Below are 19,122 nucleotides of genomic sequence, written 5' to 3' on the forward strand. Positions count from 1 at the left end.
CTAAGAGCGGAATATGCAATTACATGAAGGGCATATGGAACATTAACGACCTCTCGGCCACCAGACTATAAGATTCATAAGGACAGGAGCTATGTCTTATTTATCTTTGTATCCTCCACACAGCATAAAATGACACAGTAAATTTATAATGAATAAATAGATTTAAAATTTGATTAAATAAATATACATATTAAGAAAGACCAAAGGGAAGTGTTCATAAACATCAATGATTGGCTTTAATTATTGTGTTGTTATATAGTAGGTAGTCTTTATCTCTTCTGAGAACAGAATATAATCAAATACATTTAGTCTCTAACCTAAAGCATTGCTGCCCAAAGCATTACATGAAATGCTCAATGGAAAAAGATTTCCACCATTAAATAGTCTTGCAAAAATCTTGAAGATTTGTATCATATTAGCATATTAAAGGATCTGAGAAATCTTGCTATGAAAAGTAAACAAGTAAACAAATAATTTCATTTGTTTAATCCAGAGTTTTCTAAATTTATTTGACTACAATCCCTTCCCATCTTTGTTTTTTAATGGTAGATAGCAATTGGCATCTTAACTAGTTTACTGAGAAAAATATTTTGAGAAATAGTAGCCTATATAACTTAAAATGGATGTAAATAAGTGCTTTTTTTTCCTCCCAAGAGACTAAATTTTAGAATAGGTTACTAGGAAAAGGTTATAGTATAAACTTCCTTAGCAATAGTTCAAGGTAAGATATTAATATTTATCATTCTTCATCTTAACAGTTCATTTTAATACAACTGAAAATTTATTATGTTCATGACTGGAAGAGTAGCTACTCCTACTTGAGAAAGTTTGGAATGGCATTGCCTAGAGGCTCGGGAAGCAACTTCAATCCTTGTGAGTTTTCTATGAATTCTTAAAAACATTTGTATGTACAGTCTCAAGTTATTATAATGTATCAAATATATTTGTAGTTATAGTGTAATAAAAATATTTGTTTTAATTAAATATATTGGGCTTATTATTGACATTGAAATTTGGAAATAAAATAAAGTTCTGGGAGGTAAATCAATTTCTTTTAAGCAGGTTCTTCAACTGTCAGTCTTTCTTCCTTAGAATAAGTGTCATAAAACAAAAAATACTGCTTGTCATAGCATATAGATGGATCTTGCTTTTTTATACACTCTGACAATCTCTGCCTTTTAATTGGAATGTTTACCCATTTATGTTTAATGTGATTATTAGTATGGTCAGGTATAAATCTACTCTCTCGCTATTCAGTTTATATTTGTCTCATATGTTCTTTTTCTGTTTTCCTCTTTTTCTTCCTTTTAAAAAATTACTTGAGTATATTTTATGGTTCCGTTTTACCTCCTTTGTTGGCTTATTAGCTATACCTCTTTGATTTTTTCATTAAGTGGCTGCTTCAGGGTTTATAGCATATATTTTAATCTTATCACAGTCTACCTTTAAGGAATATTATATCACTTCATGTAGTCTAAAAACCTTATAATAGTATACTTCCATTTCCCTTCTCTCAGTCTTTGTGCTATTGTTGTCATATATTTTATTTCTATATATAATTTTAAACCTCACAATATAGCATTATTATTTTTGCTTTAAACCATCAATTATCTTTTATAGAGATTTAAATATTAAGGAAAAATTCCTATATATGTACCCATATATTGCCATTTCTAGTGCTCTTCATTCCTCTGTATAGATCCAGATTTCCATCTGGCATCATTTTCTGTCTGCCTAAAGGGCATCCTTAAACATTTCTTATAGTATTGTTCTGCTGGGGATTAATTCTTTCAGTTTTTTTATATCTGAAAAAGCCTTTATGTCATCTTTGTTTTTGAAACATATTTTCACCAGATATAGAATTCTAGTTTGACAGATTTTTTTTTCTTGCAGTTCTTTAAAGATGTTACTCCACTATCTTATGACTTGCATAGTTTCCAATAAGAAGTTAGCCGTCAGTCTTTTCTATGTTCTCTGTGTGTTATGTTATTCTCCCCGCTACACGTACATAACTGCTTTTAAGATTTTCTCTTTATAACTTGTATAAAGCAATTGAATATGATGTGCCTTAGTGTGGTTTTCTTCATATTTCTTCTGTTTGAGATTCATCAAGCTTCTTAGATTTCAGAGTTTAGTTTTCATTAAATTTGGAAAACTTTAAGCCATTATTCATTAAATATTTTTCTTCCCTCTTTTGTGGGACTCAATTCCATATATATTAGGCTGCTTGAAATTGTCCCACAGCTCACTGTACTCTATTCAAATTTTTTTCAGTTTTTTTCACTCTGTTTCATTTTGGATAATTTTTATTGCTATGTCTTCAAGTTCACTAGTCGTTCCTACTGCATTCTCATCTGTTGTTAATCTCATCCAGTGTGTTTTTATTTTAATCACTGCATTTTCCATCTCTAAAAGTTCAATTTGGGTCTTTTAAATATCTTCCATTAGTCTCCTTAAAATGCTCGTGTTTTCCTCTACCTTCTTAGACATATGAAGTGTGGTAGCTAATCTCCAAGATGGCCCCCAATGGTCTCCACCTCTCGATATTCAGACCCTTAGGTAATCCCCTTCCATATTGTACTAGAGTTGGTCTGTGTAACCAGTAGAATATGGCATAAATGATAGCATGCCATGTCTGAGATTAGGTCATTAAAAGTCAATGTGGCTTCCATCTTGAGTACTCTACTTGATGCCCAGTGTGTTAGGAAATCTTTCCACTCTGGATGATAGGCACACAAACTATTTCCATCTCTGTGTAAGCTCCAGGAATTTTTTTGCCTATTCCTTTCTGGTAGTTCTTTCCCTAGCCTCAGGTCATTTCCTCACACACATATGCTTATCAACTCTCAGCTGAAAACTCAAAAGGAACCCACTACAGATCTCTGGCGTGCTCTCTTCAGCTCTCTTCTCTCAGTCTTGTGAATTCTAACCACCTTGGCCTCCTCAAATTCTGAACTTTGTCTCGGCAATTCAGGAAAACTGCCAGGCTCTATTTGTGTTCACCCTTCCTGTACTGAAGTCTTGAAACTCTCTCCAGACATTTAAGCTGCAGCAATCATATGGCTTACTTCTCTTGCTTTTCTGAGGATTATTGTCCTGCACTGCCTGTCACTCAATGTCTGAAAACCACTGGTAGGGTAAATCCAGTCCCTGTTGCTCCATCATGGCAAAAGTAGAAGTTCTTCCTTTTCTCTTCTAACTGGTTGATGTTTGTACATAAAAAAGGTTTTGCTTTCCACTTATTAATTTTATACCTCACTATCTAACTGAATTCTCTTTTTGTCTGTAGTAGTTTGGTATTTTTTTTGTTTTCTAAGTATACAGTTATATCACCTGTAAATATTTGCATTTCCAATTTGTATGCTTCTAATTTTTTACTCTCTAAGTTACAATAGGTAAATACTCCTAATAGAATACTAAATAATATTAATAATAATGGAGATAAACTCTGTATAAATTATACTTTAAAAGTTTAAAAAATAATAATGGAGAGTCATTATCCTTGTTTTGTTCCTCACTTTAGTGGAACTGTTTCAAGCATTTCCCAATAAAGCATGATGCCTGTTTTTAGCTCAGACAGAAATATCTTACCATGTTCAGGAAGTATATGTCACTATTTTATGGATATTAAATTTGTCATCTATAGAGATGATTGTCTACCTAATAATAAATAATATTAAGGGATATCCTAATATTTAGCCATCCAAATCTCTCTTGGTCATCATTTAGTATTCTTTTTAATATGATGCTAGATTCTGTTTACTAATTTTATTAGTTTTTGCATGAAATGCTCTGTTTTGTACAATCTTTTCTGGGGTTTGGTGTCAAATACTTACTTCAAAATAAGAATAGAGTGATATGATGATTAAGAATTGCTTCAAAATAATCCAATTTGGGGGAGTAGTGGGGATGGGGAGAATAAAACAAAATTGGTCATGTATTGATGACTGTGGCGTTGGGTACTTTATTTTCTTCCAAAGTAAAGAGTAAAAGAAAAACATTTTTGGAAAATTTCCTTTTCTAAGCTTTGGGACAGTTTAAAAAGCATTGAAATAATCTACACTTATAAAGTTTGGTAAATTCCTCTGTTTAAATTTTCATTCACCTGTGGGATTGATTTTGGCCATGTATATTTTGTTATAAAGATGATAACTTCATCCAGATTTTCAAATGTATTTGTATAGAGCCTTTCTTGCTGTGGGTATTTGTGTATTCTACAGGTGGATTTTAAAAAATTTTCTATTATGGTAATTTTAAACATGAAGAAAAGTAGAGAGAAGAGTATAATGAACACTCATTACACCAATGTCAACAATTATTAGCATTTTGCCAAACTTGTTCCATTCAATCCCCCTTCCACTTTTTTTCTGGAGTATTTTAATGCAAATCATGATATTTTACCAATAAATATTTCAGTATGGCTCTCCAATTGATAAAGATTTTTTCCCATAACCATCATGTCATCATCCCCCCAAATTAACAATAATTCCTTAATATTATCTAATAAACAGATAATTTTTTTGAAATGAGGGAAATGGAGGCAAGAAGAAGCCAAAAGAAAGACAAAAATTGAGACTCTAACAGACTAGAAGAAAATGAAGTACCAAGGGTCTGGTGTGGAGTCAAGACCTGAGTTCATGGAAGGTATACTATATTCTGAAACTGGAGGAAGGAGGAGAAAATAGACAAAAGAAGGCTGTTGAGAAGAGAGATTTGAGGGGATCATGTGTGATGCCGTCTAATTTTTTCAATGAAATAGAAGGTAAGTTTGTTTTGAGGAGCATTATTGAGTAGGGAGTTGGAGGAGGACGTGACCAAAGACAAGCAAAAAGAGAAGACAGTCGACATTCTCAGGAATGAAGACCATGACCTATATTGGCTCCAGTCCACATGGTTGTTTGATGCTTTCCAGCAGTGCACATGTGATTAATGTGGAGGCAGACAAGACAGCAGTATTGATCTAGGTTGGGGTTTGGCTGAAGAATGCATGGAATTATGGGTCCCAAGGAACTATGAGTATTAATACAAAGTAACCTAGACTGGTTAAAGAAGGAGGAAAAGCCAAGGGGCAGTTATTATGCTCCTTCTTGATCTTAAAGAAAATATATGGCCCAAAATAAAGGTCTGAGTGAGGATGAAAAGTGGAAGAGTAAGAAAATAATAGAGCTCATGGGCTAAGAGATTATGGTTACAGAAAGAGATACTAGAATTTAAGCTTTTAGAGGTGGCATACTTGTAAAGGATGGTGAGTCAGGGTGTAAACACAGAGAATGGGAAGGTGAAGTAGCCAAGAGGTGAAGCTTACTGGCACTGAGCAGGTCAGGAATCTTAAGACCATAGCATTGGTGAATCGTTCAGGATAACAGCAAGATTTGAGGTGGAGAGAAAGAATGTGAGTTGGGAGCCAAAATCCTTAATGAAATTTGAGGAGCTATTAAAAGGTGATTGATGACAGAGATGGGGGGGTGATAAAGAGTGATGTCGTCAAATGGCAAGTTTTAAGTGATCAGGGATTTCTAATAGACGTTGAGTAACAAGAATTTGAGAGTAGCATTGGAGAAGACCCCTCTCCCAATATTGAGATTAGCGCGATGTGAGAAATCTCTCCATTTGAGAGGCTGAAGAGGAAATGATTCTTCTGATATTGTGTTTCACATTACCCAAACTGCAGATCGTTTATTTCAGTAAATCCCAAAGCCTCACTCAGAAAGCATATTAGATTCATCTAATTTTATTTCAGTAAATTTTCTTAATCATTATCATCATCACATTTTGAATTTTCTTGGACAGGGTGAAATTTTACAACCTAAATTATTTTTTTTATTTTTTCCAATTAAATTTTTTAACAACATAGAACTCCATATAAAATTTTACCTTAAATAATTTAATAGCTTCTGTCTGCAGAGCTTCAGAAGGTAGTGTTGTCAGAGGGGAAATGATTCCTTCTTTGCTATGACACAAAGTAGGGTGTCTCCATATCTGAGAAGCTAAATATAGAATAAAATATGAACAGAAAACAGAAAGAATCACTTATTTTGGCCTCCCATTAAACTAGCCCTTTAAAAAACAGCTCATTCAGGCCTGGCTCACACATAAAGGTCAGGAAAAACCTTTGGCAACATTATTTTACTTCAGTTTCCAGGCCACTGGGATTTTCACATTTCTGTTTTGGATAAATTAAATCTAGAAGAGTTTGGTCCTAATATTTGAAGCTGAAACAAGTCTACCAGGGCATTAGCACGTCACTCAAATGTGTTAAAAACTGGTGACCTAGGTAGGGAGATGACTATACATGAGAAGGAGCTGGGGAGAGAGATATAGAGAGGGAAGCCAAAGTAGGAGGCGATAGAAAGATAAAGAGGAACTCGAAGTCACTCCTAAAATCGACATTTATTAAATTCCTGTGCTGAACACTGCAAATAAAATTTGATCTCTCTTACCAGGTAAAGCAGAACACAGAATCTAGACTCTCAATGGGAAAACCTTAGATACAAGAAAATTTCAATGCAAAGCAACAAACGCTATAAAAGGGTTAAATGGCAAAGTGCATTGGGACATAATTTTAACATTTATTAAGCACCTTTTACAAGCCAATGCTGAGCTGGGGTGGGCTGGCTGGGAGAGCTCCTAAGGTAGGTAGGATTTCATCAGGTTGATGGGGAATGTGAAGGAAGGGGGGTATCCCAGGCAGAGGGAGTAATGTGGGTAAAGGCAGAGAGGTGTGACAGGACATGGCATATTGAGGAATGATGGTGTCCCTGGAGCATAAGAACCACAATGAGAATCCTGGCCCATGACAAGCAAAGTACAAATGAAAAGATGGGTACATTGCTTGGAACAAGGAACCTACAAAGTGAAAACTCCATTAGGCTAAAGGGGTTGGGGTCCATTTCATAAACCACAGAGCCTTATATGTTATGAACTTACAAGGTTCTCCTTCTATATTTAGCAATTTGCAAACAAGTTGTTCAAATTCAGATCCGACATTTACATTGTTACTTCCAGCTGCAACAGTCAGATGATAAAGCCAGGTGTCCTTAAAATCAGAACATATTAATAGAGATGTTAACCGAGATATAGTTTTTGACGACTTAAGAAAAAAACAACTTGCATAAACAGTAGAAAACTTTGACACTGAAAAAACTCTTTAATTTTTAAATAATAACTAAAAGCCACTTAATCAAGCAGTTCTGAAGCAGGCTCACTTGAATTGTGTTCATAGTACGTTTTCCCATTGTTCACATCTTTATTATTTTCCACATATGTTTCTTAGAAAAGCACGATAAAATTAAGGAAACTAATATGATATTAAGAGACTAGAATAAAGATAACCAGTTAATATTCTTTTAAGAAATCAATAAATTCTATCAAATTTAAAATCTGACTGCCAATACATACGTATAACGCATACAAAGTACTTAAGAAATCCAGAAAATTTAAAGAAGAAAATAATACCCAGAAAGAACATACCTCAACACAATAAAGGCCATATAAGAAAAGACCACAGCTAGTATCACACTCAATGGTGAAAAACTGAAAGCTTGTCCTCTAAGATCTGGAACAAGGCAAGGATGCCCACTCTCGCCACTTCTATTCACCATAATACTGGAAGTCCTCGCCAGAGCAATAGAGCAGGAAAAGGAAATAAAAGGCACCCAAATCGGAAAGGAAGAAGAAAATTATCTCTGTTGCAGATGACATGATCTTTTATGTAGAAAACTTTAAAGATTCCATAAAAACTCTATTAGAATTAATTATAAAAGTCAGCAAAGTTGCAGGATACAAAATCAACATGCAAAAATAAGGTCCATTTCTATACACTAACAACAAATTATCTGAAAAGGAAGTTAAGAAAACAATCTCATTTACAATAGCAAAAAAAAAAAAAAAAGAATAAAATACTTAGGAGTAAACTTAACCAAGGAGGTGAAAGACTTGGACACCAAAAACAATAAAACATTAATGAAACAAATTAAAGCAGACACAAATAAATGGAAATACATCTAATGTTCACGGATTGGAAGAATTAATATTTTAAAACGTCCATACGACTGAAAGCAATCTACAGATTCAATGCAATCCCTATCAAAATCCCAATTTTTTTTGGTTTTTTCTTTTTACAGAAACAGAAAAAACAATCCTAAAATTTACATGGAATCCCAAAAGACCCCAAATAGCCAAAGCAAGTTTGAGCAAAAAGAAAAAAGCCGGAAGCATCACACTTCCTGATTCAAAATATATTACAAAGTAATATATCAAAATAGTATGGTACTAGCATAAAAATAGACATTTAAGCCAAAGGAACAGAATAGAGGGCCCAGAAATAAACCCATGCATATATGGTCAACTAATTTTTGACAAGGGTGCCAAGAATACACACCAGGGACAAGACAGTCTTTTCCATCAATGATATTGGGAAAACTGGATATCCAAAGGCAAAAGAAGGAAATTGGACCCTTATCTCCAAAAGCACAGGCAACAAAATCAAAAATAGACAAGTGGGATTACATCAAACTAAAAAGCTTCTGCACAGCAAAGGAAACCATCAACAAAATGAAAAGCAACCCCCTAGTGGGAGAAAATATTTGCAAATCATATGTGATAAGGGGTTAATATCCAAAACATACAAAGAACTCATATCACTCAATAGCAAAAAAGACAAACAATCCAATTAGAAAATGGGCAGATGATCTGAATAGACATTTTTCCAAAGAAGCCATACAGATGGCAAACAGGTACACGAAACGGTGCTCAACATCATTAATATCAGGGAAATGCAAACCAAAACCACAATGAAATATCACCTCACATCTGTCAGAATGGCTATTACTAACCATTATTATTAACCATATTATTATTATTAATCATATTATTATTATTATTATTATTAACCATAACAAGTGTTGGCAAGGATGTGGAGAAAAGGGAACGCTTGTACACTGTTGGTGGAATGTAAATTGGTGCAGCCACTATGAAAAACAGTATGGAGGTTCCTAAAAAAATTAAAAATAGAACTATCGTATGATCCAGGAATTCCACTTCTGGGTATTTATTTGAAGGAAACTTGGTAATATAAATTTGTATAAAACACTAACTCAAAAAGATATATGCACCTCCATGTTCACTGCAACATTATTTACAAAGCCAAGACATGGAATCAAATGTCCATCGATGATAAAGGATAAAGAAAATGTGGTATATACATACAATGGAATATTATTCAGCCTTAAATAAAGGAGGAAATCCTGCCATTTGTGACACCATGGATGAAACTGGAGGATTATGCTAAGTGAAATAAGCCAGACACAGAAAGACAAATACTACATAATACCACTTACATGATGAATCTCAAAGAATCAAACCCATAGGAGCAGAAAGTGGAATGGTAGTCAACAGGGGCCAGGGGAAAGGGGAAATAGGGAGGTATTAGTCAAAGGGTTCAAAGTTTTGGTTATACGAGATGAATTAGTCCTAGAGATCTACTGTATAACGCAGTGCCTACGGTCAACAATATTGCATTGTATACTTAAGAATTTACTAAGAGGGTAGATCTTATGTTCTTATCATACACATATAAAAATAATAATAATAGGGGCTGGCCCCGTGGCCGAGTGGTTAAGTTCGCGCGCTCCGCTGCAGGCGGCCCAGTGTTTCGTTGGTTCGAATCCTGGGCGCGGACATGGCACTGCTCATCAAACCACGCTGAGGCAGCGTCCCACATGCCACAACTAGAAGGACCCACAACAAAGAATATACAACTATGTACCGGGGGGCTTTGGGGAGAAAAAGGAAAAAAAAAATAATAATAATAATAATAAAAAAGAGGTCGAGAGGAAACTTTTGGAAGTGATGAATAGGTTTATGGCATAGATCGTGATGCTTTCATAGGTGCATATTATCTCCAAACACATCCAGTTGTATACATTAATTATGTACAGCTTTTTGTATTAAAAATGCAAGAAGGAAAACAAAATACTCCATTTTTCTACTCCCCAAATATAACTGCTGGCCTCTTTTCCACTCTATTAAAATATATATGTAGATTATATTTTCACATAGTTGAGATTATATTAAAAATAGATGATTAGAATTTCTGAATTTTACTAATATCGTATGAATACTTCCTTATTGCCAAAATTTCTTCATAGAAAAGTTATAAAGACTACAGGATATTCCAGTATATGGACATATCATATTTATTTAGTCAATTTCCTACTGTTGAATATTTAGATGTTTACTAATTTCTCACTATAAAAAATACTATGAAATCTAACATCTGTTAAGCAAGAAAGGGTGTATATTTTCTGTTTGAAATATATCAGAAATACTATGATACTAAGAATACTATGTCCAACATGTTTGTATGTAAATCTTTGATTGCACTTATGCTCATTTTAAAATTATTACCAATACTCAATAATAATAGTTTAAGTCAACCAGTAAGTCCTTAGTACCTTTTCATGCTTAGATCCAATTAGGAGGTAAGTGGGACCTTGGTCTTTGGGGTGAATCACGATGGTGTAATGTGTGGATAACAGACTTCGCCCGCTGGCTTCATAATCTTCATCCGAATCACAGGATCTGTCAACCTCTTCAACTTTAGCCTCCCAGAGTTTGATCTGACCTAAAGGAAACTAAAGTAAATGTTAGTAATTGTGAGGAAGGCACTTTCTAAACCTTTTCCTGCTACAATTTTTCATAGTCTTTTTATTCTTACCTTTATGAAGCATACCTTTTTTAAACATGAATGCCTAAAGGCAGCTGGATTATCCACATTGTTACAAAAGTAGTAACCACAGGCAAAATGCCAACCGTCATATGGAAGAACAATTTGAAGACTAGACATTTAACTTTTGTGGAAAAAGCAAGAACCTTCCTGTACAGTGGTTTGGACTAAAATAACCCATTACCTAGTCAAGCAATCACGTAATTCAGTCAAAATATTCATTTGACATTTTTTCCCCCGCAGAATTGATTTGATTAAGCCATTGGATCAAAAGAACAAGCACAGATATAGTCTCAATACTATCCATAGAAAAAGTAACAAGGGCACATGGCTGGTGTGAAAAAGTGTAATGAACTATCACCCTAAACCCCAATGAACAGGAAGTGTTCTGAGGCTATTTATTAACATATGTAACATATCACACACACAAAAATGCCACAATATCTTCTATCTTAATTTAAGGGTAAGAAAGACTTCCTAAAACCGATTCACATTAAATTTTATCTACTCTTTTACTCCCAAAAACAATTATATCTGCTATGTCGAATATTTAGCATATTTGTTTTAAAACTTTTGCTTTAATTAAGCACATTTATTCCAGGAAAATAAATAGCCTGCTTCAGATTTACAGCTTCTAAACTGTTCAATAAGTTTGCAACTGCAGTCTGAAAACGTTCACTGTAACTCCAAGGAAATTTACCATCCTATGGTTTCATGCTTGGGCCCAGGGCTCAGTGCCTGGACGCTTTCTCCAGCTACACTCACTCCCCGGGTGATCTCCTCCAAGCTCATGGCTTTAGCACCAGCGTCTGTTGGCTACTCCCAAATTTATAACTCCAGACTCACTGTCTCTCCTCAGATGTCTGATAGCATCTCCAACTTAACTTGGTAAGTCCTCCTCCACAAGCTGCTCTGCCCAGTCTTCCCCATCTCAGTTGCAGGCAACTTCACCTTTCCAGCTGTTCAGGCCAAAAACCTTGGCATCATCACTGACCCTTTTCTTTCTCTCATATCACATACGTTTTCAGTCAAGTCCTGTCAGAAAGACCTTCAGAATATATCCAGAATCTGGTCACTTCTCACACCTCCATTGCCACCACTAAACATGGTCAGATCTCACCTGGATTACTGTAATAGCCTCCTAACTAGTGTCCTCCTTAATCCCTCAGACAGCAGCTGGAGTGTTCCTGTTAGACATAGGTTAGATCATGTCACTGCTCTGCTCAAAAACCTCCAATGGCTTCTCATCTTACTCAGAATAAAAACCAAAGTCCTCACTATGATAAGGCCCCATGTGATTTGGTCCCCATTACATCTCAGATCTCATCTCCCATTATTCTCTTCCTAAGGGACTCCAGTCTAGTCACACTCACCTTCTCTCTATTCCTCAAACACACCAGGCATGCTCCTGCCTCAGGGCCTTTGCACTTGCTCTTCCCTCTGCCTGGAATGTTCTTGCTGAAATGTCCACATGGCTGTGCTTTTACTTCCTTCAGAACCCAATTAAAATGTCAGCTTCTTGGTGAGGTCCTACCTGGATATCTTATCTAAAATGCGCTATTATCTGCTTAATAGCTGATTGATAATAGATAATTTATTTAATTAAATGTGTTGTCTTTCATGAAAAACACGACTTTTTCACCATTCAATTAATAACAGTTGTTTTCTGAGTAGTTATTAGGCGCAAAGTACTATCCTGGGTACAGAATGAAGAAAACTTACTACTGAAGGAAAAATGCAAAATTAACTTATGTATACTTTCAGAAAAAGAAAGGCAGTAAAACAAAAGCAAAATAATAGAGCAAAAAATTCACATTAACAAAAAGTGAGCTTTAAAAAATGAGATAAAGAAAACTAATCTACTCTAACAATACATGACAAGACTATCCTAATGGTGAGCTTTAGGCATATCCAATCATATGAAAATCAAGGTTCCATCCACCCCAATATTTAAAGATGATTATTCCTTTTACCAAAGGATTCACCATGGCTCCACAGACAGTGAAAAGACGTAGTACTTTTAAGTATTTTGACTAAAGGTAAAAAAAAAACACTTATCAAGATAGAAAACAAATTGTTTCTGAAACTTCTATAGCACAAAATGAAGTAGGCCTGTACCGATTCACACGCATTCTCAATACTTTTCCAGTAATTAGAGTGGATTTCTGCTCATCTGTCTCCCTTCTTCTGATGTGTTTCTTCTGCGACCAATGCTATCCATTTTTATTAAATTATTATTATTATTCTTTTTGGTCAGAACATGTAAATTCTACTCTCTTAGCGAATTTTAAATTATTTTTCTATTTATAAAACACATGCTAATTATAGAAACTTGGTAAGTATAGAAAGGTATAAAAAAAAAAGAAAAAGAAAAAAATCACCCATAATTCTACATCACAGATAATTACTCGACATTTTGGGATAGTTCTTTCTGAATTTTATGCTATGCATATTTTTACATAGATGCGCCAGACTGAGAATTATAAACTCAGCATCCCAACCATCCTCTTCCAAAGTCTCCCCGTAACTGCAGAAGAGAAGTTAGGAACTCTGGTTGTCAGAATCCCCTTCCCTGTGTAGTTCCAAGTTAGAGTCTGCATACGAGAGAATCTGCGAGAGGCGGAAGGGGAGGGTGGAAGCGAAGTCATTCTCCTCCTGAGACAGCTGCAGCCAGATGCCTGGACTGCTGTGAGAGTCCAGAGGCCTCCCAGTAAACTGCCGAGGACCAGCTGCTTCAGTGCCGTGGGCTCAGATGTCAGTGTTGACTTCTTGGACCTTCAGAGACGGCTTCTTTGACCTCTATTCCCCCAACGTTTCTAAAAGTTATGTAACACGTCCCTAATTCTATATTGAAACTGTTCTACTTGGAATACATGGAGTGGCTTCTGTTTTCCTGACTGATAACTGAGTTAGGATTATGCTGAATATACAATTTTGTATTGTGCTTATTAATGTAGCATTTTTATATGAGCATTTTCCCACGTTACTTCAGAGGCATTGTTTTTAATGGCTGCACTCTGTTAATTCCCATCCCATGAACAATACTGAGAAATGGCATGCATTTTAAACACGGCTAGTCAGGACGGAGAGTGCAGTCTGTGAAAATGGAGCAGAGAAATACTAACCGGCCCATGTGGTCACTGGACCAAGAAGTTTAGTCTCATTAACACAGTAATCAGCCACTGGCTGCTATACTGTGGAGCTGGCATCATTGTTTTATGCAAGTACTCTTGGTCCATATTAGTTCAATTTTTATAGTTTCAGAATCCAAAGGTGACATGGAGTACCCATGATAATTAGGCACATATTTGACCTTTGGAAGATATCCCATCTTTTTATTCTGCAAGTGAAGACAACTCAAGTTCTTCTGGGGAGGAGATCAGTTTAAAAATGAACCAACAGGATATAAATAGGTAGATGGTCAGATAGATAAGTGGTATCTCAGGATCTGAGGGCCTGGGACAGGACTGGATGCTTTTTCCTCCCCAGCTCTTCTTTCCTAGCTCACTCTTCCCTTCATTCAACTTTATCTAGTCTGTCAGACCTAGAAAATATGAGAAACTGATGGTTGGGAGTGGCATGGGGAAGACTCTTCTCTTCTAGGTCTTAGAAGATGCATTAATTAAAAGTTGCTCAGTCTTATAATCAAGAATCAAGAGCCTTGTAGGTATGAATTTTTATGCAATAAATTTTATGCAAATTTTCAACCATATCAAAAATTCTAAAGTTTTGGCTGCAACAGAAGAGTGAAACAGAAAACTCGAAGCCACAACAAACAAAAAATTCCTTTAATTAGCATATTAAAAGTACATACATACCTTATCTTCTTGACTACGAAAATAATATAAGGTTTTTCCTATAAGTGTGCACCAGACTCTCTTGGAGTAGCCATGTTTTACCTGAAATCATATTTGAAAGAATTACAAATGTAGTTCAGAATTCTGATACCATGGAGTACAGCTTATACTCTCTATCTGAAGCTGCACAGGTAAAGTTTGCTCAAGGTATAAGTGATATTCCAACTAGACTGTCCAAACGCTGTTTAAAATTTACCTGCTAGAGTAGTGGCATGGCTTGTTTTGCTTTGGTGCTCACCATTCAACACTTAACAAACATTTACTATATGTCAGGTACTACGCCTAGGACTGAGGATTCAAAGATGCCAGTTTCATAAGTAAGTATACTTCATAGTTTCCATATTTTACAGATTTCCAATAACCCTGTAGCTCTCTGAGTGAACACTCTAATGTCATAAATGAGAAGATTAAAACCTAAAAATTCTAGTGATTTCCAAAATGTAAAAGATTCCCTCATTCAAAACATTTGATGCCTTCTCCTGAAAGATTCATACAAAATGATAAAATAATATTAAAGCTATTATGATATGTTGAGTACTTCCTATATGTCAGGAACTATGTTAAGTGACTGGGACAGAATTTGAATTTAGCTCTCGACTTTGAATAGTCAAAGACTGGTCTAGGCCCTGGGGATATGGGTACGAATAAGACAGTTTCCCTCATCAAGGAGCTCATCGCCTTGTGAGGAAGACAGACAAGTAACCCAGCAGTATGCTATATACTTTCATTAAGAACACAAAGAGTTTACACTTATATGCATTTTTTGTGGAAGACATTTTACCAAAATTTTTACTGAGTACTGTGTATGTCATCATTTGGTGGCTTTATGAAGATCCTTACTGTGAGTTCCTCCCTGGCCTAGTCCTGCCCAGGTATAGGCAATGAACATCTTTGCCAGAGAGTCCCAGCTACGCTCTTAAGCTTAGAAAAACACCAAGAACCCGTTCTCGTCAGTGGGTAAGATTTACTTTAAGCCCTATTGTCCCAGCCCTAGAACGCAGTGTGCCTGGTTGAGCTTGCCCTATAAGCCTACTACCCCGGCAGCCTTGTCAACTTCTGCCTGGAGGCCATGCCTTCTCTTGCAATAGAGTGGGCTTCAATCTGGAGAAGCCCATTGCTGGAAATCAAGACACTGGCAAGTAAAACTAAAGCCAAACATTCTGTTGTCATGCTTGTACATGGTAATAAATATCAAGGAGAAAAATAAAGCAGGAAAGGAGAAGGAAGTGCTTGGGGAAAGGGGGCATGTCCTACAATTTAAACTAAGGTACTCAGGAAGGCCTCACTGATGTTGCTCCTTCAAGCCCTGAACGAGGCAGAGGAGCTATGCGGTCATCTGAGAGAACACTCCGGGCAAAGGATGCAGAAGGGCCAAGGCCCTGAGATGGTGTGTGCCCGTGTGTCTGAGACTGAGCAAGTGAGGGGAGAGCTCACTGGGGAAGGGGCAGGGGGTGAGGGTGGGGGCCACGCATATTTTGCAGGGCTCCTGCAATGACTTATATTTAAATGACTTATATGTTAAATGTTCTGATAGTAATACACTGAAGAACACAAATTATCGCCACAATAGATTTTATAGCAAACAAGTTGCTACAGTAGAAAAGGCCTGGATTCTGAGGTCGAATGCACCAAAGCTTAAATTGCAGTTGTACCACCTACTCGATGGATGTCCTCAGGCAAGTGACTTAACCTCTCAGCCTCGGTGGGTAACATGGATTACTGTACACCTCGCTGGGCGGGCGTGATGACCAAGGGAGAAATGCAAATAAAGGATAATAGCAGTCACTCAATAAAGGCTTCCTTCCTCACTACGAACAAGGAGAAGTAAAACACATGTTTCATGTAAACCCACAAATGCAGCCAGCCTTCGGGCTTTTAAAGCTGCGGTTTAAGCAAACAAATAACTCCATCATCTAAGAGTTTGATGGATTTAGAATGCTGCTTGAGGAAAAACAAAAAAAATGTTTCATTTGGCAAGATATGTTTCAATTTAATTAAATTTAGAAACCTATATTTACAGACAAATATCCTGGAAGTTTTAAATAGTTTGTTATGCAGCTTTTTTTTTTTTTCTCCTCTTCTTCTTTTAAACAAACTCCAGAAAGGAGTCTCACCAAAACTGGAGCACAATGCATCTGGCTAGAGAGAGCATCCTTTTGAAATGATTTATCTTTGACATAGAACAATGGTGCCTTTGAAGAACTACAAATTAATGAAGACCTTTGTCAATTCACTGTAAAGGCTGTGTTTTAAAAACTGAGTATCTTTATATGTAAATCTGCTTATATTAGGATTTCTTACAACTCTGACTTACTCTGAAAAACTCATAATAAAATAAATTATCCTGGAAGAATCCTCATGAAGATCTAAAGGCAATCTCAAAGCTCAAGGCTTTGCTGAACTAAATGACTGAAAGAATAATTTTTTGCCTTGCATCCGTAACAAAGGCATTTCATATCAGTTCTGTTTGAAAGTCTGAAGACAAACAGCACATCATATGCCGATTAGCTTTTGTCATCTCACAAAATACAAGCTCCCAGGCTCTTCTCTCCTCTCTATTCTCATGCCTGTAGCCTTCTCCACCACAGATCCTGCCACCAGCCTTGCTGACGTCAATATCTAAGTGAAACTCTTGTGATGATAATACCCAGTATTTTTGGAGTATTTATGATGTGCCAGGTACCGTTCTAAAGCACTTTACATGCTTAAATAACTCATTTAATCCTTCCAGCACCCTGGGAGGCTGGTGTTATTATCATCCCCACTTTACAGATGAGGACACTGAGGCACAGCGTCTGTAAGTAACCACTTCAAGGTCACACAAGTGGTAAGTGTCAGAGCCAGGACTTGCGCCTGTGAGCTCTTGCCCTGACCTCTTTGCTACATTGCCTCTCTGCATCCTTAATTCACAGTTCCTTGCTCTCTTCATTTCCAACAACCTTTGCTATCCCTCCATTTTTGCCATCCATCCCCTCGGCCACACCTAGTCCTTTTTTCTTCATTGGGAACTGCTCCACTTCTGAAATTTAAATTCTACTGTCTGATTTCAACGTCCTTCCAGCTCCCTCTCTCCTTACTCACACCACTCCTATTCTTCGGCCTCATTCAAAACTTTAAGTACCCTGATCCTTCCATTTCATTCCAGTTTCTCAGTTCCCTCCTGTCTCTCTTCCTTCTCCACCAAACTTGGATCCCATGTTTGATCACAAAACAACTCTTGCTACAAGGCCTGTAGTTATGTCTCATGCCTATGCTGCTAACAAATCCACTCAACAAAACTTCATCTCCATTTGCCTTTAAGGAATTCAGGGGACAGTGTGGGAAGAGAAAGAAGGTCATGGGAGGTTTTAAGAAACAACATTAGCCATAGTTAATAATTGTTGAAACTGGGTGATGAATATATGAGGGCTTATTCTATTATTCCTTCCACTTTCCCATATGTTTGAAAATGCCTATAACAAAACATTGATTTTAAATCGTCATCTTGATAGATATGTACAAAGCAATTAAAATGTTAATTGTAGAATCTAAGTGGTGGGAATATGGGTGTTCACTGTAAAATATTCTTTCAACCTTCCTATTTCAAAATTTATATCATAAAATGTTAGAAAAAAATGTCTAGGGGCCGGCCCAGTGGCGCAGGGGTAAAGTTCGTGCACTCTGCTTCAGAGGCCCAGGGTTCGCTGGTTTGGATCCTGGGTGCAGACCTACCCACTGCTTGTCAAGCCATGCTGTGGCAGGTATCCCACATAAAAAGTAGAGGAAGATGGACACAGATGTTAGCTCAGGGCCACTCCTCCTCAGCAAAAAGAGGAGGACTGGTGGTGAATGTTAGCTCAGGGCTAATCTTCCAAAAAAAAGAAAAAACTGGGACTATCCTCAAATCACTACAATGTAATTCTCTCCTCCTATTTCTGGGCGTCTGAAGATGTTAGAGAAAAATAATCAATATGAACTCAAATCACTAAAGTCAGGTGGGCCCTCAGTAGCACTTATCAATCCTTCTGTTTGTTCTTGGGTATATCCTACTTTCCTGATTATTTTCAATCCTTTCCCCTACTCTCCGGAAATAACTTTGTTTAATGGAATAATCTTCATCAAGAAAACAGAGGACATTAAACGTGATTTCATTCAATGCCCCACAAACTTAGAGATTCATCCTTCCTCACCTTTCTGCCAGGCCTGCCCTTCCACTGTGCCTTCCCGCCACACCCAACCACCCACTTCTTCTAGACTTTGTTCAGAATCTCCCACTTCTCTCTCCTGGCTCTTTCCCTTAATTTATAAACTCAAGTTATGCCTTTCCTATCCTAAAAAATGCCTCTCCTGACACCATCTTCCCTTCCAGCTTTATTCTTCCTCATGTGCCGGAAAGTGTGGACAGTCTTTCAAACTCAAATATTGCACTTACTCATCTCCCCTCTACTCTTCAACGCACTCAGCACTCTACCACACTTGAAACTTCTGATCACTCCCTCCTTGTCGAATGTTCCACTCCCTGGCCTCCATGACTTTCTCCAGGGTCTCTTCATACAGCCA

General features: G+C 36.6%; 1 protein-coding gene and 1 long non-coding RNA gene across 3 annotated transcripts in view; one reads left to right on the forward strand and one right to left on the reverse strand.

Annotated features, from left to right (window-relative positions):
- Positions 1–19,122, reverse strand: part of PLEKHH2 (pleckstrin homology, MyTH4 and FERM domain containing H2) — a 102,628-nt gene that overhangs the window by 27,949 nt on the left and 55,557 nt on the right. For both annotated transcript variants that reach the window (XM_001499587.5, XM_070235532.1), the window contains exons 16-19: positions 14,545–14,625; positions 10,455–10,634; positions 6,928–7,036; positions 5,875–5,987 (exon numbers count right to left, since the gene is read on the reverse strand). In XM_001499587.5, the coding sequence (XP_001499637.1) occupies positions 5,875–5,987; positions 6,928–7,036; positions 10,455–10,634; positions 14,545–14,625 (483 nt within the window). The remainder of the gene's footprint in view (positions 1–5,874; positions 5,988–6,927; positions 7,037–10,454; positions 10,635–14,544; positions 14,626–19,122) is intronic.
- The window catches only part of LOC138917703 (uncharacterized), a 30,052-nt gene that overhangs the window by 6,564 nt on the left and 4,366 nt on the right, over positions 1–19,122 (forward strand). The window contains exons 4-5 of the long non-coding RNA XR_011426103.1: positions 759–873; positions 17,315–17,410. This is a non-coding gene — a long non-coding RNA (uncharacterized lncRNA). The remainder of the gene's footprint in view (positions 1–758; positions 874–17,314; positions 17,411–19,122) is intronic.

The sequence above is a fragment of the Equus caballus genome, chromosome 15, assembly GCF_041296265.1.
Source record: "Equus caballus isolate H_3958 breed thoroughbred chromosome 15, TB-T2T, whole genome shotgun sequence".
Taxonomy (NCBI): Eukaryota; Metazoa; Chordata; class Mammalia; order Perissodactyla; family Equidae; genus Equus; species Equus caballus.